Below are 27,220 nucleotides of genomic sequence, written 5' to 3'. Positions count from 1 at the left end.
TTCCAACTTGAGTACATTGTAAAGAATTTCATCCAACCATTTTAACATGTATTGGTAATTTTGTTATATATATTTTGTATTAACCACTTAAGGACTGCCTAACGCCGATATACGTCGGCAGAATGGCACGGCTGGGCACAATCACGTACCTGTACGTGATTGTTAAATGCCCAGCCGTGGGTCGCGGGCACGCGCCCTGGTCCGAAGCTTTGCGGACCCGATCGCCGCCGGAGTCCCACGATCGGTCACAGGAGCTGAAGAACGGGGAGAGGTGTGTGTAAACACACCTTGCCCGTTCTTCACAGTGGCGCTGTCATTGATCGTCTGTTGCCTGATATAGGGAAAGGCGATCAATGACGTCACACGTCCAGCCCTGCCCCCCTACAGTTAGAAACACATATGAGGTCACACTTAACCCCTTCAGCGCCCTCTTAGTGGTTAACTCCCAAACTGCAATTGACATTTTCACAGTAAACAATGCATTTTTATAGCACTTTTTTCTGTGGAAATGACAATGGTCCCAAAAATGTGTCAAAATTGTCCGATGTGTCCGCCATAATGTCGCAGTCCAAAAAAAAAAAAAAAAAAAACGCTGATCGCCGCCATTAGTAGTAAAAAAAAATTATTAATAAAAATGCAATAAAACTATCCCCCAATTTGTAAACGCTATAAATTTTGTGCAAACCACTCGATAAACGCTTATTGCGATTTTTTTTTTACCAAAAATAGGTAGAAGAATACGTATGGGCCTAAACTGAGGAAAAAAAAAAAAAGTTTTTTTATATATTTTTGGGAGATATTTAGCAAAAAGTAAAACATATTGAATGTTTTTCAAAATTGTCGCTCTATTTTTGTTTATAGCGCAAAAAATTAAAAATGCAGAGGTGATCAAATACCACCAAAAGAAAGCTCTATTTGTGGGAAAAAAAAGGACGCCAATTTTGTTTGGGAGCCACGTCGCACGACCGCGCAATTGTCAGTTAAAGCGACGCAGTGCCGAATCGCAAAAAGGGGCCTGGTCCTTTACCTGCATATTGGTCCGGGTCTTAAGTGGTTAATAAAGACTTGTTATTTTTTTTTAAACCATTCAGACATACTTTATTCACTTAAAATGACCCAGTAAAATGTAATTCCCACTTTGGCCAGGTGACAGGTCCTCTTTATGGAAATATTGGGCGTCCATTAGACCCCCAAAATCTCCCCTGCCCTGCCCTCCGATTCTGTGTAACTGCATCCTCAGCTACTTCAGCCGAGGAATGAGAGCCGTGACTCTGGAAGTGACGCAATACACATCACTTCTGAAATCAATCGCAGGAGGGATCGGGAAACATCAGAGTTCCTTCAGCTTTCACAAGGAAGCAGTTTCCTGCGATAGTTAATACAGTGTAGAAAATCTTCTAAGTACACCTTTGAAATGCGTGTGTGTGAACTGTTGTACCTGCCAAAAATGTGTAACTGCATTCAACCAGTTTTCTAATCCAGACATCCCTGCCACGCAATATACCAAGATCCCAACTATTTATTTTTTCCAAAAGCAACACATCTTGGTCGAGGCTGAGACTGAATTGTGAATGAACAGCAGCACACTGATGAGGTCATCTCTGATCTCTCCTCCAATCTGCATGCTTAATTTTTGTTATATTCACAGAACTTGCAATGCAGTATACTGATTGCCCTTCAAAGCAGCCTTTTCCTCAGACAGTTGAAGTATTTTATGATTACATGACTGGATTAAATGGGGGTCTTTTTATAGATGCCCATACTTTAAGGTTCGATCGCAAAACACAAGTGGCATTTTCCAAGTTTGACTATAGGGGGCTTTTTAAAGGTGTGGCCTTTACTGAGAGTTCTGATGGGGAAACTGCCATCATTCCTGGCCAAAGTCTAAAACGATTAACATTCCCAGGATACTTGTGCTCAGCACTTGTGAAATTGAATGCGGCGTACACACGACCGTTTCTCGGGTTGTAAAAAAATGAAATTTTAAATAGTCTAGAAAAAACTACGTTTTTTTCAACCCGATCGTTAAAATGGCGTTGCCTACACACGATCGTGAAAAAAAAAATGCTCTAGCAAAGCGCGGTGACGTACAACACGTACGACGGCACTATAAAGGGGAAGTTCCATGCGGATGACGCCACCCCTGGGGCTGCTTTAGCTGATTTTGTGTTAGTAAAAGACGATTCGCGCTTTTCAGTCTGTTACAGCGTGATGAATGTGCTTACTCCATTACGAACGCTCGTTTTACCAGAACGAGCGCTCCCATCTCTTAACTTGCTTTTGCGCATGCGCATTTTTTTTAAGTGGTTAAAGCCCACACACGACCATTTTTTACGCCATTAAAAACGACAATGTTAAAAATGACGTGAAAAATTAGAGCATGTTCTAAATTTTGAATGGCCATTTTTTACATTGTGAAAAATGCTCTGGAGCCCACACACGATCGTTTTTAATGACATTAAAAAAAAAACGTAATTTTTTGCAACCCGAAAAACTGTCGTGTGTACGCGGCATAAGCCCTCCTTCATAGCAGTAGGTTTACTAACAGGCACATGGACATGTGTGGCAGGCTACAAATTGGATGTTGCCTTGTATGTGATAGGTTTAGGCATCTTGTAGTTAGATAACATTTGTTCAGGAGCAAGCATTTAAGCTGATCTCTGGACTAAGCAAATATTGTCCAAACAAAGAGCCATGAGTTTTCCTACTTGGTGTATTTGTTTGCAGATCTGTGCAGTAATCCAACATGAAACAACTGCTTTATTGCCTTTGTGCAGCAGTTTCCTGTAGTACAGACCAGTCACTGCAGCTCTGTCTCCCAGTGCAATGTGACAGGTCTCGTCTCCGCCCCCAACCCCTGCAGAGAGGGAACCTTTCTTGGTCCCACCCACAGCGCTGCTCCCTGTACAGTTTAGGTACAGCACAGTTATGACGTCCCCACTAATTTTAAAGGGTAACATCTGCATTTGCAAAAGCATTTGGAGCACAAAAAGTCGAATTAAATCATTTGTGCTATTGAGGAACTTGTATATCCAAATCATTTTTCTTGAGCTGAGCCGTTTTAACCACTTGCCACCTGCCTTATGCAAAAAGACGTTGGCAAAGTGGTTTTAATATCCTGAGTGGACGCGCAGGACAGTCAGCAGCTCTCCTCTCGGGGAGCTGAGAGAACTGAGCCATCGGCGATCGCTCGGATCTCAGTGAAGAGGCGCCGGGGGACAGATGCCACATAGTATGTCAGGATGGAAAGAAAAGAGCACATTTCCATTCTCACCAATCAAATACATAGTCCTGTACATAACTATAATAACCCCATCAAACATTTACAGAAACAGGTACAGACCAGCAGGCTGGATTTTTTACATGCAATTATTGCCAGCGGCTACAGCCACTAGCAGTAATCCTTGTGTTCTCCCGGCATAGACAGCTATCCGCACCCCCTCTCCGCCAGGACAACACAATGGCCCTGCGGAAGGGGTTCCCCCATAAACACTGCCTGTGTTGTTGTTTCTTTCCTGCAACCATCGCATCATCTATGACCGGCTTTAGTCAGCTTGAAAGAGAACACAAGTTTATGCAGTTCTATCAAGTAAAACACTAATAGAAAATCTCCATATACACAATCCTATAGCCCTCTTCAGAACTGGAAAAGCTGCCTGATTAGCCTGCTAAATGTCTTCAGCATCACAGGACAAGTCCATTTGAATGTGAATAATCACTCTGCAATTATATGCAAATATGCATAAGAATAGGCATTATCCCCTGCTCCTCACATTACAATACCCAAGTGTGTTGATATGTCACTCTGGCACCAGGAAATGCATTGGTATATGAATGGAGGGTGTACCCAACAGCAGGGGCTACAGGTGGGATGAAGTGCACTGATGCTGCATCAAACTGTGAGCCAACTGGCAGTACATTCGCTGGTTACAGATGGACTGAAATTTGGTCAGTTCTGCAGGGACCAGACAAATTGTGATCCATCTACGGCCGGTCCCACTAGCGAGAAAGCGATCCAACAATCATCTTCGCTTTCAGAATGTGAAACATGTTTCATTCGATCAGCGCACGCAGCGCTAATCAAAGTATTCTGAGAGCGGTGAATCCCCACCATATAATGCTTTGGCACAAGGAATGCGATGTGGATGAAGGAATCTGGCAGTTTATTTGTTCGGCCCGCTGGCTAAAACAAAAAAAACTGTCACAGGTGTGTATCCAGCTTAAGAGGCACATACTACTACTACTACATATACTACTTTGTCAAGTGCGCAGTGTCAAATGGCACCAGTGACCAGCTAGGAGTGAAGATTTTCAGCTCTGCCTTCAGTATGAACATGGGCATCACAGAAATCAAACATGTGAATGTGAACACTTCAGCATGTGGCCATCTGTGCACGTGTATGGGCTAGATTCAGGTAGAATTAGGCGGGCGTAGCGTATCTCAGATACACTACGCCGCCGTAAGTTTGAGCAGCAAGTCCTGTATTCACAAAGAACTTGCGCTGAAACTTACGGTGGCGCAGTGTAACTGGGCCGGTGTAAGCCCGCCTATATCAAAATAGGCTGGTTGGGGGCGTGTTCTATGTAAAAATCTGATGACCCCACGTATTTGACGTTTATAATGAACGGCGCATGCGCCGTCCGTGGATGTATCCCAGTGCGCATGCTCCAAATGACGTCGGCAAATCGTCATGCTTTCGACGTGAACGTAAATTACGGCCAGCCCCATTCACGGACGAGTTACGCAAACAACGTAAAATTTTCAAATTTCGACGCGGGAACGACAGCCATACTTAACATTGGCTGCGCCATGTTTTTGGTGGTTTATCTTTACGCCTGAAAACCCCTTACGTAAACGGCGCATCTTTACTGCGACGGCCGGGCGTACGTTCGTGAATCGGCGTATCTAGCTGATTTACATATTCTAGGCGTAAATCAGCGTACACGCCCCTAGCGGCCAGCGTAAATATGCAGTTACGATACGACGGCGTAGGAGACTTACGCCGGTCGTATCTTAGCAACATTTAAGCGTATCTCAGTTTGAGCATATGCTTAAAGTGGTTGTAAACCCACTTTTTTTACTTTTACCTACAGGTAAGCCTAAAACAAGTCTTACCTGTAGGTATAAAGAATATCTCCTAAACCTGCACGGTTTAGGAGATATTCCCCTCGCAATGCGCCGCTGATTGCAGTGGCGCATGCGCAGGGGGGGGGGGGGATCTACGGCGAAAGGACCGGCCGCCGTCGGACCTTGTCGAATTTAAATCTCCCGCGCGCACGCACGGGAGTGATGTCATCGCCGCTCCAGCCAATCACAGCGCTGGAGCGGCGATACCTGGAAGACACGCTGAGTCAAGATGATATCTCGCTCGGCGTGGACCAGGTAAGTTCTACACACCTCGTTCCGAGGTAAGTATTTCATAATGAGCTAATAACGGTGCATATTAGCTCATTATGGCTTTTGCCTTGCAGGAGAATTTTTTTTTTTTGATGCGGGTTTACAACTGCTTTAAAGTTGTGACGGCGGGGATTCGGGACTTACGACGGCGTATCTACTGATACGCCCGTCGTAAGTCTATGTTAATCTAGCCCTATGCCTACAACTATATGTGCATTTTAAATATCTGAAAATGGGCAAAAAACATTGAAATCCGTGTGGAAAAAAAATGCACTGAATTTAGGGTGCAGATCTAGGTAAACAAAGAGTTAAGCGTGGCGCACCCTTTTCTAAAACCACAAATTTAACACGTGTATTGTTTTCCATGGACAAAAAAGTTAGTTAAATACAGATTCTAAAAAGGAGTATTAATTGAACTGGGGTTTGTTTTGCAGATTTCCAAAATATGTGAACTTTAGGCCTTCCCGTGGGACATATGCAACTGAGAACAACAAGAAGTAACAGGGCAGTAAAATTGATCCACTACTTAGAATGTATTTCTGAATAAATTATAACAGCTTGCCAAGGTAATGATTGTATATATATACACACACACACACACACACACACACACACACACACACACACACACACACACACACACACACACACACACACAACAGAGCAGCTTAAAGACAAAAATATAATGAAAAAGGTCAGGAGGTTATAGAGAAACATACAATGCACAAAGTATAATGTAGCTTTAGCAGCTGTCAAGGACATTGGAAATGACATCCAATTTTCTGTCCCTGGAGCCCCACCTAGTGGTCATCAAATTCCAAGCACATGATAAGGCAAGTCCTCATAGCACCTCCAGGCAGCCTGAGGTTTATAGTCTAATTATTGAGCCAAGGTCTGTAATTTTCAGTGCAGCGACATCTGGTGTCCTGCACCTAGAATCCATTACTCAGCAAACCGATGTAACAATACGGTCACTGCTTCAACATTGATACCATTTCCTTATACACAGAGTTTGCATCTAAAGCTAAAGGTTTGTTAAAATATTTAAATAATAATATACACACACACACACACACACACACACACACACTATATATATTTCTCGCCACCAGTTTCCCCACCCAACCCCTAATTCCACCCCTAAACACGCCCTCATAAATTATCTTATGAAAAGATACTTAAGTGTTTTACGCAGAAGTTATAGAAAGGGATATTAACAACAACTTTATCAGTGCCCAACACAGCAGCCGCCTCACCTGTGCCCAACACAGCAGCCGCCTCACCTGTGCCCAACACAGCAGCCGCCTCACCTGTGCCCAACAATGCAGCAGCCTCACCTGTGCCCAACAATGCAGCTGCCACACCTGTGCCCAACAATGCAGCTGCCACACCTGTGCCCAACACAGCAGCCGCCACACCTGTGCCCAACACAGCAGCCGCCTCACCTGTGTTCAACAATGCAGCCGCCTCACCTGTGCCCAACAATGCAGCCGCCTCACCTGTGCTCAACAATGCAGCTGCCTCACCTGTGCCCAACACAGCAGCTGCCTCACCTGTGCCCAACAATGCAGCGCTTCACCTGTGCAGGGAAAGAGGATTTCGGGTGGATCTTGCGACAGCGGGGAACAGCTTTCATTTGAATTGCTGAGTGCTGCCCGCACTCGATGTCACATACAGCCCCGCCTCCTGGCCCCTTGTACTTTGATGTACGTCACAAGTCACAGCATTGGACGGGTGTTCTGTCTATCAAAGTACCGGGGGCTGTATGTGACTGCGAGTGCGGGGAACACATTCAGCAAAATAAAAGCTGCTACAGCGATGTTCCCCGCTCTCTGATGATCCGGCCGCCTGCTCTCCTCACGACAATCGCTAGAAGAATGGCTCAGAGGCAGCCCACGCTGATGTGCAATGTTCGTTTTCTACCACATAGCAATTTGCTTTAGGGCCAAAAAGGGCCAATTTTGGTCTCATCGGACCAGAGCACGTTCTCCCCTCCCCCCAAACGGGACTTCATATGGCTTTCTTTCAACAATGGTTTTCTTCTTGCCACGCTTCCATATAAGCCAGATTTGTGGCCTCTTCTCTGATAAATACTCTCCTTGCCCGGCCTGTCAGTTTAGGTGGATGGCCACATCTTGGTAGGTTTGCAGTTGTGCCATACTCTTTCCAATTTCGGATGATGAATTGAACAATGCTTTGTGAGATATTCAAAGCTTGGGATTTTTTTTTAACCAAACCCTGCTTTAACCCCTTCCTGACCAGCCGCCACAGTTGTACTGCAGCAGGTTGGCTCCCTTGGGTGAATCAAGGTAACTGTATGTTGGTTCGCCTTTTTACCACTAGGGGGTGTGCGCGATGCAAGTGTCCGGTGGGCGCAATGACTGCCGGGCACCCGCGATCGCCCGTGACAGAGCAAGAACCGGGATCTGTGTGTGTAAACACACAGATCCCAGTTCTCTCAGGGGAGAGGAGACAGATTGTGTGTTTATACTAAGTACTGTATGAACACCGATCTCTCTCCTAATCTAGTCAGTCCTATCCCCCCCACAGTTAGAACACACCTAGGGAACACAGTTAACCCCTTGATCGCCTCCTAGTGTTAACCCCTTCACTGCCAGTGACATTTATACAGTAATCAGTGCATTTTTATAGCACTGATCGCTGTATATTTGTCACTGGTCCCAAAAATGTGTCAAAAGTTTCCGATTTGTCTGCCGCAATATCGCAATCCCGATAAAAATCGCAAATCATTGCCATTACTAGTAAAAAATAAACATGCCATAAATCTATCCCCTATTTTGTAGACGCTATAACTTTTGCGCAAACCAATCAATATACGCTTATTGTGATTTTTACCAAAAATATGTAGAATACATATCGGCCCAATTTGGGATATTAATTATGGCAAAAGTAAAAGATAGTGGTTTTTTTCCAAAATTGGCGCTCTTCTATTATTTATAGCGCAAAAAACAACAAAAAAAAAAAAAAAACCCGCAGAGTTGATCAAATACTACCAAAAGAAAGCTCCATTTGTGGGACAAAAAGACATAATTTTTTTCTGGGTACAGCGTCGCACGACCGCGCAATTGTCATTTAAAACGACGCAGTGCCGCATCGCAAAAAATGGCCTGGTCATTGAGCAGCCAAATTTTCCGGGGCTGAAGTGGTGAAACTTCTCCACAACTTCATCCCTGACCTGTCTGGTGTGTTCCTTGGCCTTCATAATGCGGTTTGTTAACCAATATCTGAGGGCTTCACAGAACAGCTGTATTTATACCGAGATGAGATTACATTACAGACAGGTGGACCATATTTACTAATTAGGTGACTTCTGAAGGCAATTAGTTTCACTATATTTTAGTTAGGGGTATCAGAGTAAAGGGGCAGAATACAAATGCACACCACACTATTACACATATATATATATATATATATATATATAATAAAAATATCTCATCTACATCAGTCACTGTTCATGTGGAGCTTACAAACCAAGCTCCCCAACTCATAAATACACGTTTCTGGGGTTTGTACAAACGTTATGCTACTGTAAGGGCTGGTCACACCATATGCCTTCTCGTGCATTTTTTAGGGTTGGTTCACCAGATCATGCATTGTAGCGCATTTTTATTCTGCATTAATAATGCATGGGCCGTGTTTAACATGGATTTCAATAGTCCTAGTTCACACCAGTGCAGTGTGTTCCAGTGCAGTCAACAAAAGTAGAAGATGTTGCATTGTTCCTGTATGGAACACATCTGGAACGTGGCAAAACCACTCATCTTTAGTGAGTTCCAGAGCTTCAACAAAAAGTACTGCATTTTTTTTTTGTCCAAAATTCATCAAAACGTGTGGGGCTGCACCAGAATGCACATTGTCCTAACCAAAATAAGGATTTTTCAAAATGTGTAAAACAAAACACACCTCCATAAAAAAAGAAAAAAAAAATACACGCACACACACACACACACTCTCGACTGCATGTAAGCGTGTCAAAACACATAAAAAATGTGCCTACATGCGTAGACAAAAACACATCTAGAGCATGAAATTGTGGGGTGAGCAAGCCTTAAATGTTTTAAAGACACCAACTGAGACACCACTGGAGTGGTGAGGTTATGTTGCCTGAGAAACAGTTACCTAGTAGGTGAGGTTAGAAAAAATAAAAAAATAAAAGTCACAAGACCATCAAGTCCAACCTATGTGTCAGTATTACATTGTATATCCCTGTATGTTGTGGTCGTTCAGGTGCTTATCTAATAGTTTTTTGAAACTATCGATGCCCCCCGCTGAGACCACCAACTGTGGAAGGGAATTCCACATTCTTGCCACTCTTACAGTAAAGAACTCTCTATGTAGTTTAAGGTTAAACCTCTTTTCTTCTAATTTTAGTGAGTGGCCACGTGTCTTATTAAACTCCCTTGTGCGAAAAAGTTTTCTCCCTATTGTGGGGTCACCATTACGGTATTTATAAATTGAAATCATATCCCCTCTCAAGCAAGAATAAGTTCAGTGCTCGCAATCTTTCTTCATAACCAATATCCTCCATATTAGCTTTGTAGCCCTTCTTTGTTCTCGCTCCATTTCCAGTACACCCTTCCTGAGGACTGGTGCCCAGTACTGGACAGCATACTCCAAGTGAGGCGGGACCAACGTCTTGTAGAGTTGAATCATCGCTTTATCCCTGAAGTTAATCCCCTTTTTAATGCATGCCAATATTATGTTTGTTTTGTTAGCAGCAGATTGGCATTGCATGTCATCTGCTAGCACCCCCAGGTAATTTTCCATCCTAAATTCCCCCAGAGGTTCTCCCCCTGGTGAGTAGATTGCATTCATATTTTTGCTACCCAAATGCATTATTTTACATTTTTCCACATTAAACCTCATTTGCCATGTACAGTGACTTGCAAAAGTATTCATCCCCTTTACCTTTTTACCTCTTTAGTTACATTACAGCCTTTAGTTCCATGTTTTTTTAATCTGAATTATATGTGATGGATCAGAACACCATCAAATCTATCATAACCAAATGGAAAGAACATGGCACAACAGCAAACCTGCCAACAGATGGCCACACACCAACTCACAGACCGGGCAAGGAGGGCATTAATCAGAAAGACAGCACAGAGACCCAAGGTAACCCTGGAGCAGCTGCAGAGTTCCACAGCAGAGACTGGAGTATCTGTACATAAGACAACAATAAGCCGTACGCTCCCTAGAGTTGGACTTTATGGCAGAGTGGCCAAAAGAAAGCCATTATTTTCAGCAAAAAACAAAATGGCACGTTTTGAGTTTGTGAAAAGGCATGTGGGAGACTCCCAAAATGTATGGAGGAAGGTGCTTTGGTCTGATGAGACAAAAATTTTACTTTTTGGCCATCAAAGAAAACACTATGTCTGACGCAAACCCAACACATTACGTCACCCAAGGAACACAACCCCACAGTGAAACATGGTGGTGGCAGCGTCATGCTGTGGGGATGTTTTTCAGCAGTCGGGACTGGGAAACTGGTCAGAGTTGAGGGAAAGATGGATGGTGCTAAAATAAGGGATATTCTTACGCAAAACTTGTACCACTCTGATATGAGGCTAGGACGGAGGTTCACCTTCCAGAAAGACAATGACCCCAAAGCAAAACTTGAGTGGTTTAAGGAGAATCATGTAAATGTGTTGGGATGGCCTAGTCAATGCCCAGACCTCAATCCAATAGAAAATCTATGGTCAGACTTAAAGATTGCTGTTCACAAGTGCAAACCATCCAACTTGAAGGAGCTGGAGCAGTTTAGTAAGGAGGAATAGGCAAAAATCCCAGTGATAAGATGTGGCAAGCTCATAGAGACTTATACAAAGCGACTTGGGGCTGTGATAGCCGCAAAAGGCGGCTCTACAAAGTATTGACTTTAGGGGGGTGAATAGTTATGCACATTTTCTGTTATTTTGTCCAATATGTTGCTTGCTTCACAATAAAAAAAAAAAAAAAAAAAATCTTCAAAGTTGTGGGCATGCTGTAAATTAAATGATGCAAATCCTCAAACAATCCATGTTAATTCCAGGTTGTGAAGCAACAAAACACAAAAAATGCCAAGGGGGTAAATACTTTTGCAAGGCACTGTAGCTGCCCACCCCATTAATTTGTTCAGATCTTCTTGCAAGGGTTCCACATCCTGCAGAGAAGTTATTGCCCTGCTTATCTTAACGTCCGCAAATACAGAGATTGAACTGTTTACCCCATCCTCCAGGTCGTTTATGAACAAATTAAACAGGATTGGTCCCAGCACAAAACCCTGGGGGACCCCACTTCCCACCCCTGACCATTCCGAGTATTCTCCATTTATCGCCACCCTCTGAACTCGCCCTTGTAGCCAGTTTTTAATTCATGTCAACGGACCTTACTTTGTAAGTAAACATTTATGGGAAACGATGTCAAATGCTTTTGGATATTCAGATACACCGCATCTACCGGCCTTCCTTTATCTAGATGGCAGCTCACCTCCTTATTAAGGGTTAATAGATTGGTTTGGCACAAACGATTCTTCATGAATCCATGTTGATTACTGGCTAATGATACCTTTTTCATTACTAAAATCTTGCATACAGTCCCTTATCCCCTCCAAGAGCTTGAATACTATTGATGTTAGGCTAACTGGTCTGTAATTCCCAGCAATGTATTTTGGCCCTTTTTTAAATATTGGTGCTACATTGGCTTTTCTCCAATCAGCTGCTACCATTTCAGTCAGTAGACTGTCAGCAAAAATGAGGAACAATGGTCTGGCAATTACTTGACTGAATTCCCCCAAGTACCCTTGGGTGCAAGCCATCTGGTCCCGGTGATTAATGTTAAAGAGGTTGTAAAGGTTTGTGGTTTTTCACCTTAATGCATCCTATGCATTAAGGTAAAAAACACCTCGTTGTCACGGGCTCCCCCGTTTTACTTACCTGAACCCGTTCACCTGCTGTGCGCATCCCCTTCTCCACTGCTTTACGGCATCGATTGGATAGATTGATAGCAGTGCAGCCATTGGCTCCTGCTGCTGTCAATCAAATCCAAGGACACGGTCGCCGGGGGCGGGACCGAGTCATAAACTCTGTGTCTATGGGCACAGTGTGTATGATAGGGAGCGCGCCCGCAAGCTAACCCTCTCGGGATAAAGCTTCCCAGAGGGGGGTTGGCTATTGCGGGGAGAAGCTGAGACAGTCGTCGAGGGACCCCCGAGAACAGCAGGATCGGGGCCACTCTGTGCAAAACGAACTGCACAGTAGAGGCAAGTATAAAAAAAACTTTACAACCCCTTTAAGTTTCCCAAATCTATTTCTATCTGTCCTCCGTTAGCCATGAGAGTGCTTCCTGTGATGTGTCATGAGGACAAACCCTGCAGTTTTGGTTACTGAAGGCCCCCCCCCCCCCACAATTTACCTGTGAAGACTGAGGAGAATAATAAATTCAATACCTTTGCCCTCTCCCCAGATGTCCTTCCTCATTCTTTATGGGGCCAATATGGTCTATCCTCCTTTTACTTTTTATAATTTTTTGTTGTTTTTTTTTTTTGCTCTCCTCCGCTATGTGCCTTTCGTGTTCTATCTTAGCCACCCTAATTGCACCCTTACATATCTTGTTGCATTCTTTGTAAAGTCTGAATGCTGATAATGATCCCTTAGCCTTGTATTTTTTGAAGGCCTTCTTTGCTTTTATATGCGTTTTTACATTAGAGTTAAGCCATCCAGGACTTTTGTTCGCTCTTTTAAATTTATTTCCCAATGGGATGCACTGGCTAATTGACCTGTGATCGCGGTTTCCTAAATTGCGTAGATAAATATGTGGGCTGCCATTGCTGACCTGCTTCTGAAGATGCTGACCATCTGGCTGTAGTACTTACCTACTGAAGCACGCAGCACAGAACAGTTAGTTAGATATTCTTATTGGTTTAATTGTTCCTTACCGGCGATTCAAATAATTGAACCCAGTGGGTCAGGAGGACAGCCAGGCAACAGAATTTTCAAAAGGAGGGTCAGCAATGACAGGCTCTCTGTTTCGCTCATTAAAAGCTTTCTCTAAACACAAATGCAGAAAAGTGTTACTCCAGTTTTTTATTACATGTGCTATAAAGATGGCTATAAATTGTAGGCTTAAAACAGCCCTGACAATGACAAGTGTTGATATTTCCAGGCTTTCAACAAGTTCGAAAGCCCCAAATCAGGGCTTTCATCTATTGGTTCTCATCTATTGCTAATGTCGTATGATGGTGCCCCATCACTGTTTATTTAAAACCTAGCTTCAAACATGTTTTTTTATTTCGGAAAGAGTATAAAAGAGCTACAATTTGTCAGTCTCCCCCCTCCCCTCCTTTCGGTTACCTTGTTGTAGAGATATGCCCTCCCTTTCTGGTCTGTCCCCGAGATCAGGATAAGAAGTGGGGGTTCACCAGGAAACAAAAAAAAATAAAAAATTCCAGGCATTCTAACCTACCCAGTAAGGAGATGGCTGGGAAAAAAAAAAATAATATCTGGTAGAAGCTGTAATCGTTCCCCACTCTATACAAAACTAAATAAAAAACATAGCTGGAGTTGGGCTTCCAGCTTCTCCAACGTTATATTTTATATTCACAAGCCTGAAGCTACATGGAATTGCCCTAATTTATATGTAAATAATCTGTGTAACCAATAAGCAGTTTTAGGATTAGTGCCAGAAGGTTAAATGCCTTCCATGGCCATAAACAACTTTGGAGAGCACAGATCTTTTAATACTTTTCAATTCCTGCTGTAGCAAACCAACAACAATTATACAGTAAAACCTTGGTTTGCGATCATAATTCGTTCCAGAAACATGCTTGTAATCCAAAGCACTTGTATATCAAAGCATTTTTTTTACAGGGTATAAAAGAGAAGAGAGGAACCTCCAAGTGTAGCAATAAGTTGCTAAATGTTGTACCTTCATTAAATGTAACCATATTGCTACACTTAGAGGCTCCTCTCTTTTTTTTTATACTCAGTTGTGACATGACGCTACTTTTATATCAAGACATTGCTTGTATATCAAGCACGTCACGTTTTTTTGCACTGCGCATGCACGAAACGGCAACCCGTGTACTGACACAAACGGAGCTTCTTTTTTATACATCCTTGCAAGGAAATTGTCTGCAACTCTATATAGAGAGTTTTTTACCTGCCATTGTGCATTTTACAATACATTTTTATAACGTCTGCACTATTGGAAGCCTTCTCTCTTTTTTCCTATACCTTTTGGCTTCACTAAATTTTCAAAATCTGGATCACCATTGCTTCTATTGTGCTGGAACACCTGTCACTGGAGCACCTGAGCGATTGCACTGACCATCGCTACATAGGGGATAGATAAAGGATCATTCCTGGAGGACGCCACAGGACACCATTCACGATCATCTGTATCTCTGCAGAGCCTGTACTGACCCCCCTGAGAAGGGCGGTCACAGGCTAGCTGGTAAGCCTCCCCTTACATTCACTGGTGGTGGGTCTTCACATATTTTGGAATAACATTGGAGTAACACAGGATTACATCTTTCTCGCGGGAATATGTCCCATATGAACTTCAGTCACCTTTATTGGACACTATGGCCTGGATTCACAGAGACTTACGCCGACGTATCTACTGATACGCCGTTGTAAGTCCAAATGTGCGCCGTCGTATATGCGCTGATTCTCTAAATCAGATACGCCTGAATTGTGGCAAGATACGACCGACGCAAGTCTCCTACGCCGTCGCATCTTGGGTGCATATTTACGCTGGCCGCAAGGGGCGCTTCCGTTGATTTACGTGTTGAATATGTAAATGACCTAGATACGCCGATTCACGAACGTACTTGCGCCTGTCGCAGTAAGCTACGCCGTTTACGTAAGGCGTACGTCTGGCGTAATGATAAAACACCTCTATAGGTGGCGCAAAGCTATGGACGACGGAACAGCCATCGTTTTTTACGTCGTTTACGTAAGTCGTACGTGAATGGGGCTGGGCATAGGTTACGTTCATATCGTCCCTTAGGGAGTATATGCGACGTGATTATGCACATGCGCCGTTCGAACGGCCCTTCATTTACATGGGGGTCACAGTTAATTTAAATGTAGCACGCCTACATTGAATTAGGCGGGCTTAGGCCGGCCCATTTACGCTACGCCGCAACTTTGGGAGCAAGTGCTTTGTGAATACAGCTCTTCCTCTCAGAGTTACGTAGGCGTAGCGCATATGAGATGCGCTACGCCTGCTCAACGATACGCCGAGCTACCTGAATCTGGCCCTATTTTTGAATCATTTTGGCAACATGACTTTTTTCAGCGCCACACATTTTTTTATCCACATTTGTTTTTTGCTTTGTATCTAGCTTTTGTGTTTAGCAGCAGAACCTTTCACTAGTTTTATATTTATTTTACTTTATTCACCTAGCGCAAATTTTTCCTTCCTTTTACCCTTGTATATCAAGGCAAAATGTATTAAAACATTTTGCTTGTCTTGCAAAACGCTCTCAAACCAAGGTTTTACTGTACATATACTGTATATGGTTTATGAGCATGATGTTCAACATTTGAGCATACAGTATGGAGATTTATATAAAAAATATATTTTAACAAGAAAAACAAACAACGTTCAACAACTGTACCTGCATTTTCTTCTTGACAGTTTCAAAAGGAAAAGACAATGTCTGGGCTACAGCGGCAGCCAAGCAGCCATTTACAAAGTTCTGTAGAGGTGTTAAACGGGCCCCAGACACCCGCCAGACCCTGTCCAGACTTGCATCCATAAAGAATAAACCAGCAGAGAATGGAACTGCTCCTGGGAAAAAAGAAAAAGGGTATTATTTTTCAGTCAATAACTAGTCAAGGTACATTTACACAAATGATAGCAGGTCAAACTACAGAGGATTGTGAAGATAAAAAATGGAATTGCAAGGCCAGGCAAGCTTGGGAGAGACAAATCTTTGTCTGGGGTGACTGTGTCGATGTGGCCAAAGGCTTATCAGCGATATCATTTGAGCGAGGGCATTCAGCAGCATGTATGGGAGTGAGCAGAGGGGCTGTAGAGAGAAGATAAATTCATCAGTACTGGACAACGAGCTGCTGCAGCAAGTTCCAATGGCCAGAAGTAAACAGGGCTATGAGCTGCTGAAACATTTAGAACCATGAGCTGGTGATTCACAAGTCAGTCACCTTCCCTCTAGTCCATTTTCTAGAATAGCTTGGAATTTTCTTAAAAATAAAACACTGCAAATCACTACTTGCATTTAGGGTTCCAAATGAACATGCAACTTCAGGAAAACAACAGCCCCTTGCATGAAAGCAAGTTTCCCTGCGTGATGTTGGCTCTAACACATACAAGTGTATATATTATAAAGTGTAACTCCCGCTAAACATGTCCAATATGTTTGGAGTTTGTATTACTGTCTATATCCTCATTGAGGAGATTTCCCTGAATTTTCTGTTCCCATAGAACATAGACACACCAGGAAGTGAAAGAAATAAACAAAATAGAAATAATTTTTGCTGGAGTTATACTTTCATTTCTGTTTTTTGTGTGCCCATTTTAAGTTCTCAGCATGTCATAACTGAATCAGCTGAACCCGTCTTATGGCATGGGAGCTGTACAAGATGAAGGTATAGACACAGATTGCAAGCATAGCCATTATATGTTTGCAAGTCCCTCTCTCTGCAGCACTAGTGTTCAAAAACAATCCTCACTTCCTGTATAGTCATAACCTGCTTCATCTTTTTTAGTGCTGGTTTCTGGATTTCTATTGTCCACATAGTCTCCTCAGGCTACACCAGACATGGAGGATCTGGGGTATGCTGAGAAGGTTGGTTTTAATTCTTCAGAGCATCCCACAGTCTCTGTGTGGTGGCAGCCATCTTAGCAGAGACAGTGCTTTTCTTGTTCATGTCGGAACCTCCAAGGAGGAAAACAGTGATATGCACAATAGTGACTTCACTAAATCTCACTCGGTCTGGGGCCATACTGTTCCCCTCCCTATCCCATCCCCTACGCCTATGGGATACGATTTGCAAAATATGCCTTTTTAAAAATCTACACATGCCAGTAGCCCCCCTCTTCAACAGCCCTTTATTCCCACCAGGCCTTTCCCCACAACACTTCTAGTGGTGGTTGGACAAGGGCCTAAACCGAATAGGACATTGGTTATGCCAAAAAAGGGATCAGACATCAAGATTACTTCCTTCAAACGCACGATGCCTCCCACATGCATCAAATCTTCTATTTTCTACACACTCAAACAGATGATGTCACTACTAGAACTTTATTTAAAAACAGATGCATGAGAGATGAAGGTTTCCGGGGTGGAATCGAGTCAATTCTCTCAAACATTATCTGCCATATAGATCATTTGGTGTGGGAGGAAGATCTGGGTATGAAAATAATGGACGAGGACTGGGCTCTGTGGACAGACAGGATTCACAAAAGGCGTTATTAACCACTTAAAGGGGAGGTTCACCCTATAAAAAAATTCTAACACTGCATCCAGCCCAGTTGTGCATATAAAATGACACTGACCTTTTTTTTTTTTTTTCGTAGATATCGTTTAGCCGTGGAATTCACCGCGGCTTCCGGGTAGGGAATCCCACGAGAGTGGGCGTTCCTATCGACATGCCAATTGATTGACATGCTAAACGACGGCGCACACAGCGCGTCACGACTTCCCGAAGGAAGCTTGGGTCGGCTCGGCTCTATTCGGCGCCTGCGCACCGGCGCCGAATAGAAAATAGAGTTCACCTGTGTGTAATTTAATCTCAGTATAAATACATAGTTGTTCTGTGAAGCCCTCAGGAGGTTTGTTAGAGAACCTTAGTGAACAAACAGTATCATGAAAGCCAAGGAACACACCAGACAGGTCAGGGATAAAAGTTATGGGAAACATTTAACCACTTGGGGACTGCCGCACGACGATATACGTCGACAAAAATGGCACAGCTGGGCACAAGGGCGTACAGGTACGTCCCCTTTAAAAAACCCAGCCGTGGGCCGGCGGCACGCTCGCGACCCGAAGCTCCGTGAATGCGCCCGTGGGACCCGATCGCCGCCATTGTCCCGCGATCAGGTCACAGAGCTAAAGAACGGGGAGAAGCAAGTGTAAACAAACCTTTCTCTGTTCTTCCTAGCGGCTTGTCAGTGATCGTCTGTTCCCTGTCATAGGGAACGACGATCAGTGACATCACACGCCCCCCTACAGTAAGAATCACACACTAGGGCATATTTAACCCCTACAGCGCCCCCTAGTGGTTAACCCCTTCACTGCCATTGTAATTTTCACAGTAATCCATGCATTATTATAGCACTGATCACTGTAAAAATGACAATGGTCTGAAAATGTGTCAAAGGTGTCCGCCATAATGTCGCAGTCATGATAAAAAAAAAAAAAAAAAATAATGGTCCGGGGCTTAAGTGGTTAAAGCAGGGTTAGGTTATAAAAAAATATCCCAAGCTTTGAACAGCTCACAAAGCACTATTCAATCCATCATCTGAAAATGGAAATGCAAACCTACCAAGACATGGCCGTCCACCTAAACTGACAGGCCAGAAAAGGGAGGGCATTAAACAGAGAATCAGAGGCTCATGGTAAATCTGGAGGAGCTGCAGAGATCCACAGGTCAGGTGGGAGAATCTGTCCACAGGACAACTATTCGTTGCAATTGTTGAAAGAAAGCCATCAGAAGTCCCATTTGCAGTTTGGAAGAAGCCATGTGGGGGACACAGCAGACATGTGGAAGAAGGTGCTCTGGTCAGATGAGACCAAAATTGAACTTTTTGGCCTAAAAGCAAAGCACTATGTGTGGCAGAAAATGAACTGCACATCACCCTGAACACACAATCTCCACTGTTAAACATGGTGACGACCCGCTCCGAGGACAGTGGCAGGTGGGGAGTTTGACTGGGGCGGTACACCTGTCAAATGGTAACACAGGTGTCCTTAGGCGAGCTCAGGGAGGACAGAAACCTCCCGTGGAGAGGCTACAAACATTTCATCACTTTGGTTTCGCTGGATATAAACAGCGCCATTGGGTAATTGGGAAGGCATCTTATCACACTGATCTTGGTATAGTCAGATGCTTTAAGAGCTGAGGGGAGATCTAGAGTCTAAAAGACCCCAAAAGTATTATTATTTTTTTTAAACATAGAAGTACCTGTCACTACCTATTGCTATCATGGGGGATATTTACATTTCCTGTGATAACAACTGCGAACGTCAGATTGAGGGCAGTCATTTTAGCAGAAGACCTCCTCTGTAAATCTAAAGTGGTAACCTGTCAAAGCTTAAAAACATACGTAGTTTGTCACTTGCTGAATGGGCGTGCATAATTTTAAAGCATGTCATGTTTGATATCCATGTACTCAGCATAAGATCATATAAGATCATATTTTATATTTTATATTTTTCCAAGCCGCCTGGAGATCATTGACAAGATTGTAGTTCTGGGTTGATTCCTCACTGTTCTCATGATGATTGAAACTCCACGAGGTGAGATCTTGCATGGAGCCCCAGACCAAGGGAAATTGACAGCGATTTTGTGTTTCTTCCATTTGCAAATAATCGCACCAACTGTTGTCACCCTCTCACCAAGTTGCTTGGCAATGGTCTTATAGCCCATTCCAGCCTTGTGTAGGTCTACAATATTGTCCCTGACATCCTTGGACAGCTCCTTGGTCTTGGCCATGGTGGGGAGACTTAAATCTGATTGATTGCTTTTGTGGACAGAGAGTGCTCCTAATCTCAGCTTGTTAATTGTATAGAAGACAACTGGGAGCCAGAATTATTGCCGATTGATAGGAATCAAATACTTATTTCACTCATTAAAATACAAATCAATTTATAACTTTTTTTAAATGAATTTTTTTGGAAATTGTTGTTATTCTGTCTCTCACTGTTGAAATAAACCTACCATTAAAATTATAGACTGATCATTTCTTTGTCAGTTGGCAAACGTACAAAATCAGGGGGATTAAACACCTTTTTCCCCCCCTCACTGTAACTTTTGCACAAACCAATCAATATACGCTTATTGGGATTTTTTTTTACCAAAGACATGTAGCTGAATAAATTTTGGCCTAAATGTATGGCAAAAATGGGAGTTTATTGGATATTTTTTATAACAGAAAGTAGAAAATATTGTTCTTTTTCTTTCCAAAATGTGCAGTCTTTTTTTTGTTTGTTTATATCGCAAAAACAAACAAAAAAAAATGGTGGTCAAATACCACCAAAAGAAAGCTCCATTTGAGAAAAAAAAAAAAAAAAAAAAAGAAGGACACACATTTAGTTTGGGTACAGCGTTGCATAACTGCACAATTACAATTAGTAGGCAGTGCCAAATTGCAAAGAAATTCCCTGGTCAGGGGTAAAAGCTTCCAGTGGTCAAATGGTAATGTGTACATTTGCAGGCATTAAAGTGTTTTTTTTTAAAGTTTTGGATAGGGTTGAGATTGTGATTAAAAACACTTGTCAGGTTTTAACCACTTCCATACCGGGCACTTACGCACCTTCCTGCCTAAGCCAATTTTCAGCTTTCAGCACTGTCGCACTTTGAATGACAATTGCGCGGTCATGCTACACTGTACCCAAACAATTTTTTTATCATTTGTTCCCACAAATAGAGCTTTCTTTTGGTGGTATTTGATCATCTCTGCGGTTTTTATTTTTTGCGCTATAAACAAAAGAAGAGCGACAATTTTTTAAAAAAACACAATATTTTTTACTTTATTTAACCACTTAAAGACCTTAGGTGTTTTTCAGATTTGGTGTTTGCAAGACTAAAACAGTTTTTTTTCTGCTAGAAAATTACTTAAAACCCCCAAACATTATATATTTTTTTTTCTAACACCCTAGAGAATAAAATGGCGGTCATCGCAATACTTTTTGTCACACCGTATTTCCGCAGCAGTCTTACAAGCGCACTTTTTTTGGAAAAAATTCACTTTTTTGAATAAAAAATAAGACAACAATAAATTTGGCCCAATTTTTTTATATATTGTGAAAGATAATGTTACGCCGAGTAAAATGATACCCAACATGTCACGCTTTAAAATTGCGCCCGCTCGTGGCATGGCGTCAAACTTTTACCCTTAAAAATCTAGATAGGCGACGTTTAAAAAATTCTATAAGTTGCATTTTTTGAGCTACAGAGTAGCTCTAGGGCTATAATTATTGCTCTCGCTCTAACGATCGCGGCGATACCTCACTTGTGTGATTTGAACACAGTTTTCATATGCGGGCGCTACTCGCATATGCGTTCGCTTCTGCGCGCGAGCTCGTCAGGACGGGGCGCTTTAAAAAAAATTTTTTTTTGTTTTCTTATTTAATTTTATTGATTTTATTATTTTTTACACTAAAATATTAAAAAAAAAAAAAAAAAATGATCACTTTTATTCCTATTACAAGGAATGTAAACATCCCTTGTAATAGAAAAAAGCAAGTTACCTTCCCCTGTTAGGCCAACACTCATAGGGTCTAGGGGTTGAGAGTGTCTAAAGCTTTGGCTTTGTGGTATCCCCGAGGGGGAGAGGGAGGTATAAGATCTCCCTCCCGCCGCTCGGTGATATCAGTTTAGAAGAGGGTTTTTTTATTTTTTTATTTTTTGGGAGGTGGGGGTGGGGGTGGGTTTGTTATTTATTAGTTTTTTTTTTTTTTTCTTTCTCCTACTCTCCTTTTGTGTCTCCCCCGCGCCCCCCACGGCTGTGTTTTGCCCTGATTTTGTTGGTCCTGGAAGATTGAGGGATCCCTTGGGGTTTCGTTTCTGGTTTCAGAGATGGACCCACTGGTAGTGATCTCAATTAATGCTAAGGGCCTAAACATACCCGAAAAAAGAAGGATTTTGGTTCAGAATCTGAAGAAAAGGGGATGTAACATCGCTTTGGTACAAGAGACCCATTTCAGGACAGGGGGGCCTTCCTTTCTTGCAGGTAGACCCTTCCCGGTGATATACCATGCGACGAACCCAGAGGCTAGAAAGAGGGGAGTGTCTATCTTAATCTCAAACAATACCCCATGGTCACTGACAGAGTCTTTGGTTGACCCGGGAGGTCAATACCTGGCCCTGAAAGGGACCATAGGTGGTACGATAATAACACTTGCCACTTTTTACTCCCCTAATACATCTCAAGACCACTTCCTGAGAAGATTTCTAGACAAATTGGCAGATTTTCAGGAAGGACAGTTGATAATGGGAGGAGATCTGAATATGCCTTTGTATCCAGAGTTAGATACTTCTTCTGGTGGTTCATCAGTTGCGGGGGGAACCCGCAAGAGAGTCCTACAGATGTTGCAACGGGCAAGGCTAATAGATATATGGAGACTGATGCACCCAGGGGAACGAGACTCCTTCTATTCTATCCCACATAAAAGGTACTCGCGTATAGACTATTATTTCATCCCACACAACCAATTGCACTCGGTGAAGGAGGTTGTAATTGGAGAAATCACATGGACAGACCATGCCCCAATTATTTTAAAATATGCGTTAGGGGACTCACGCCCAGTGGGTGCCGGGCCATGGAGACTGAATGAAAGTTTATTGCAGGAGGAGGTTGTACTAGAAGAGGTGCGGAAGGAACTAAAGTGGTACTTTGAGGCCAATGTGACCCCCAATTGTGACCTGGGAGTGGTGTGGGAGGCCCACAAGGCGGTGATAAGGGGGATACTGATGAAGCATGGGGCGAGGATAAAAAGAGAGAGGGAGACAAAGGTAACAACTCTTATGACAGAAATTGCAAACCTGGAGACAAAACATAAACAGAACCCTAACCCTTTGTTGGAACGGGATCTACGGGGGGCGCGTAGACAAATTACAGAACTACTCTTAAAGCGGGCCAAATGGGCAATACAAAATGGCAGAAGACAGAATTACGAATTTGGTAATAAAAGTGGGAAACAACTGGCCAGGGCTCTAAAGGAACAACAGACTAAAAACTATATCCCGATGATCCAGGGCACAGAGGGGGAGAAAATTGTGTTACCTAGAGAGATAGCAGGGAGATTTGGGGATTTTTATGGCTCCCTATATAACTTGCAAACAAGCTCTCAAGACCAGGCGAAAATGGGTGACTATATAGCAACTTCAGGTACCCCCAGCTTAACATCAGAAATGAGCCAGGAAATGGAAAAACCTATCACAATAGAAGAACTACAGGAGGCAGTGAAAAAGGGGAAGGGAGGGAAAGCACCTGGGCCAGATGGTTATACCACTCACTATTACAGAGCTTTCATGCCCGAACTGGGCTTATTTATGGTCAGACTGTTCAATGGTTTAGGGGATTCTGGTACCTTCCATAACGAATCGCTAAAAGCGGTGATAGCTGTGATCCCTAAGGAAGGAAAGGATCCTTCCCAATGTGGGAGTTATAGACCAATTTCTTTACTGAATGAAGACATGAAGCTCTTTGCCAAGATTTTGGCAGGGCGGATACAGCAGAAGATATCAGGACTTGTCCATAAAGATCAGGTGGGATTCGTACAGACGCGGGAAGCCCGAGACAATACGGTCAAGACTCTGAACCTGATCCACCTGGTGGGTACCACCCGAACCCCTTGTGTCTTTTTGGGAACAGATGCAGAGAAAGCATTTGACCGGATTAACTGGCAATTTATGTTTGCGGTGCTAAGACACATGGGGTTCGGGAGGAAGATGCAGCGATGGATTGCAAGTAATTATACACAACCAACGGCCCAGGTTAGAGTGAATGGAACATTATCACCTCCCTTCCAACTTTCAAATGGGACAAGGCAGGGTTGCCCCCTATCGCCGCTATTGTTTGCTCTGACTGTTGAACCGCTGCTGAGCCGGATTCGGCTGAACACCGATATCAAGGGGGTGTCTTTGAAAGGTACAGAATACAAAATTTCAGCTTATGCTGATGACATGATGTTTAGTGTGACCAGCCCGATGGAATCCCTTCCTAACCTGGAACAAGAACTAAGTGCGTATGGAGAGTTGTCAAATTTCAAGATTAACTACGATAAATCAGAGGCGATGGGAGTGGCGATCCCGGAGAGAGAATTGAGGATTTTGAAATCAAAATTTAGATTTAAATGGTCTGATACCTCTCTTACGTACTTGGGGACCTCTATCCCGGCGGACTTAACACAAGTTTTTAAACTTAATTTTTTGCCTTTGCTGTCCAAAACACGGGCCCTCCTGGATAGTTGGCGGAGGGGGTTCCATTCATGGCTTGGAAGATCTAGCATCATTAAAATGAGCATACTACCTAAGTTTCTGTACCTTTTTCAGACCCTCCCGATTGATATACCCAGATCTTTTTTCAGGCAAGCACAGTCCCTTATTAGTGGGTTTATATGGGCAAACAAACGACCAAGAATCAAGGCCCGCATAATCTCATTGGCCAAACGGGATGGAGGAATAGCTGCTCCAGATATCTATAGATATTATCAAGCGGCATTATTGTGCCGACTTATTGATTGGAGTCGGCATGCTGGAGAAAAGTTATGGCCGGGGCTGGAGCAGGATCAATGCGGCGGTATCTTGCAGCGGGCGGCATGGTGTTACCGGGGGCTTCCATTAGACACCAAGAGCCATCCGTTGATAGGCCCCACCCTGCGGGTAGCAAATAAGCTGTTCGTGAGGGGAGTACTGTCCACGGAGGAATCACCACTTTTTCCAATTTTGGGAAACCCGCAGTTCGAACCAGGGTTAATGAACGGACCCTTTAGTAAACTGAGGGAGCAAGGGTGGTTCCAGGCATCGCACTTTCTGAGGGAGGGTGGATGGATTACCAGGCAGGGGTTGGAAGGTGAAGACTTGCCTTACCAGTTGGATTTCTGGAGATCTCTCCAATTGCGTCATTTTCTGGACTCTCTAAAACCGGCAGCTAGATACGGTCGAAGAATGACACGGTTTGAGAGATACTGTAGTGGGGGAGGGATCTTACGACACTCCCTATCAAGAATTGGCGAATTATTAAATACCCCAACAGAGGATGATCAAATGCCCTTCTTTAATAGGTGGGAACGGGACTTAGGAAGACCTTTCACAGAAGATCAAAAGACTAAGATAGTAAGGAATATCTTTGAAACATCCATGTGTATAAAGACACAAGAGATGAACTATAAAATACTATCTCGGTGGTATCGGACCCCGGAGATACTGAATAAATGTTTCCCAGAAATAACAGACAGGTGTTGGAGATGTGGTAAGAAAGGGGGAACCCTAATGCATATCTTCTGGGCCTGCCCCAAGATTCGAAGCTACTGGAGAAAGGTCAGGGAAATAACTCAAAGATTTTGTAGGGAACAATTACCAGAGGAATGGTCTTTTTTTATACTACAAAATGTGGAGATACCAGTGAGGCAATACAGGAAATCAGTCGTGTGCCATCTTTTGAATGCGGCCCGGGCTTGTATCCCAGGATTGTGGAAGCGGGCACGGGCCCCATCCGTAAAGATGTGGCTTACCAGAGTGGAAGACCTGAACAGAATGGAGGACTTAGTATGGACTTCAAGGCAGAAGCGGAAGGTATACCTAGAAACATGGGCGGAATGGAATATATTTAGATATTCGGAGGAGGGAAAGGCCCTGATGGATGTGGACTGAGAGGGGGTGGTCGCATGGGGGTCGGGGGGGGGGGGGGGGACAAACTTTTGTCTTTCTTTTTCCTTTTTTTTTTTTTCTTTCTCTTCTTCTTTTTTTTTTTTTTTTTTTTTTTTTTTTTCTCGAGGGGGGATAGGTTACGAAAGGGGGGTATAAGGGAGGTAAAGTAAAGCGAAACAGAGAGAGACAGTTTAACTGCCCTGACTCTGGCGGGACATGGGGATACCGTTAGGAAAGGGACAAATAGTATCATTGCAAAGAAGGTGTTATCAGAGTAGAGAGCTGCCCTCAGATAAGATAGAGGGGAAGGAAATTACGATAAGATAAGAATAACTAAAATGTACAGCGAGTGTTTTCTTCCTCGTATACTCATGGAGAATGATATGTTGGGGAAATGTTTTTTTAGTTATATTTTTATTTTTATTTATTTTTCTGTGGATCTTATGTTGATATCCCTGACTTATGTAAATGAGAGGGTTAAACCAGAGGAATGTCTTTTGGGTTTTAGTGAATTTCTGTTTTTTTGCTGTTTAAAATCAAATAAAGGATGATTAAAAGAAAAAAAAATCCAATAGGTGCAAAAAAAAAAAAAAAAAAGAAAAAAAAAAAAAAAAAAAATACAGAAAAAAGCATGACAGGTCCTCTTAAATATGAGATCTGGGGTCAAAAAGACCTCAGATCTCATATTTAGGCTTAAATGCAAAAAAAAAAAAAAAAAAGGAAAATTTGTCATTTAAAAAAATGACAGAAAAAAAATTGTCTCTTTAAGAGGCTGGGCGGGACTGACGTTTTGACGTCACTTCCGCCCAGCAGAGCTATGAGGACAGGTGGGGGCCATCTTGCCCTCACTCAAGTCCTCACTCTCCAGGCGGCAGCATCGGATCTCCTCCGCCGCTACCGACGGCTCCGGTAAGCGGCGGAGGGCGCGGAAAAGCGGCGGGAGGGGGGGGGGGCCCTCTCCCGCCACCGATAACGGTGATCTCGCAGCGAATCCGCCGCGGAGACCGCCGTTATCGTTTACACGGCCGCCCGCTGAAAACATGGATATCTCAGTTGTGGCAGCAGCTGCTGCCGTTACTGAGATATCCATGTTTAAAAAGAGGACGTATATATACAGTGGGGGGTCCTTAAGTGGTTAATAAATATCACAATTTTTTTTTAAAAAATTTAGGCCGATACGTATTCTTCTACATATTTTTAGTAAAAAAAAAAAAAAAAAAAAAAAAAAAAATCGCAATAATCATATATTGATTGGTTT

General features: G+C 43.1%; 1 protein-coding gene across 1 annotated transcript in view; it reads right to left on the bottom strand.

The window, feature by feature from the left end:
* SLC25A43 (solute carrier family 25 member 43) overlaps positions 1 to 27,220 on the bottom strand; it is a 64,017-nt gene that overhangs the window by 18,409 nt on the left and 18,388 nt on the right. Inside the window, exon 4 of the mRNA XM_040323832.1 lies at positions 16,023 to 16,195. Coding sequence (XP_040179766.1) covers positions 16,023 to 16,195 — 173 coding nt within the window. The remainder of the gene's footprint in view (positions 1 to 16,022; positions 16,196 to 27,220) is intronic.

The sequence above is a fragment of the Rana temporaria genome, chromosome 9 (assembly GCF_905171775.1).
Source record: "Rana temporaria chromosome 9, aRanTem1.1, whole genome shotgun sequence".
In the NCBI taxonomy this organism is placed as follows: domain Eukaryota; kingdom Metazoa; phylum Chordata; class Amphibia; order Anura; family Ranidae; genus Rana; species Rana temporaria.
Note: the sequence above shows the minus strand (reverse complement) of the source record. Positions and strands in the feature narration are given on the sequence as shown.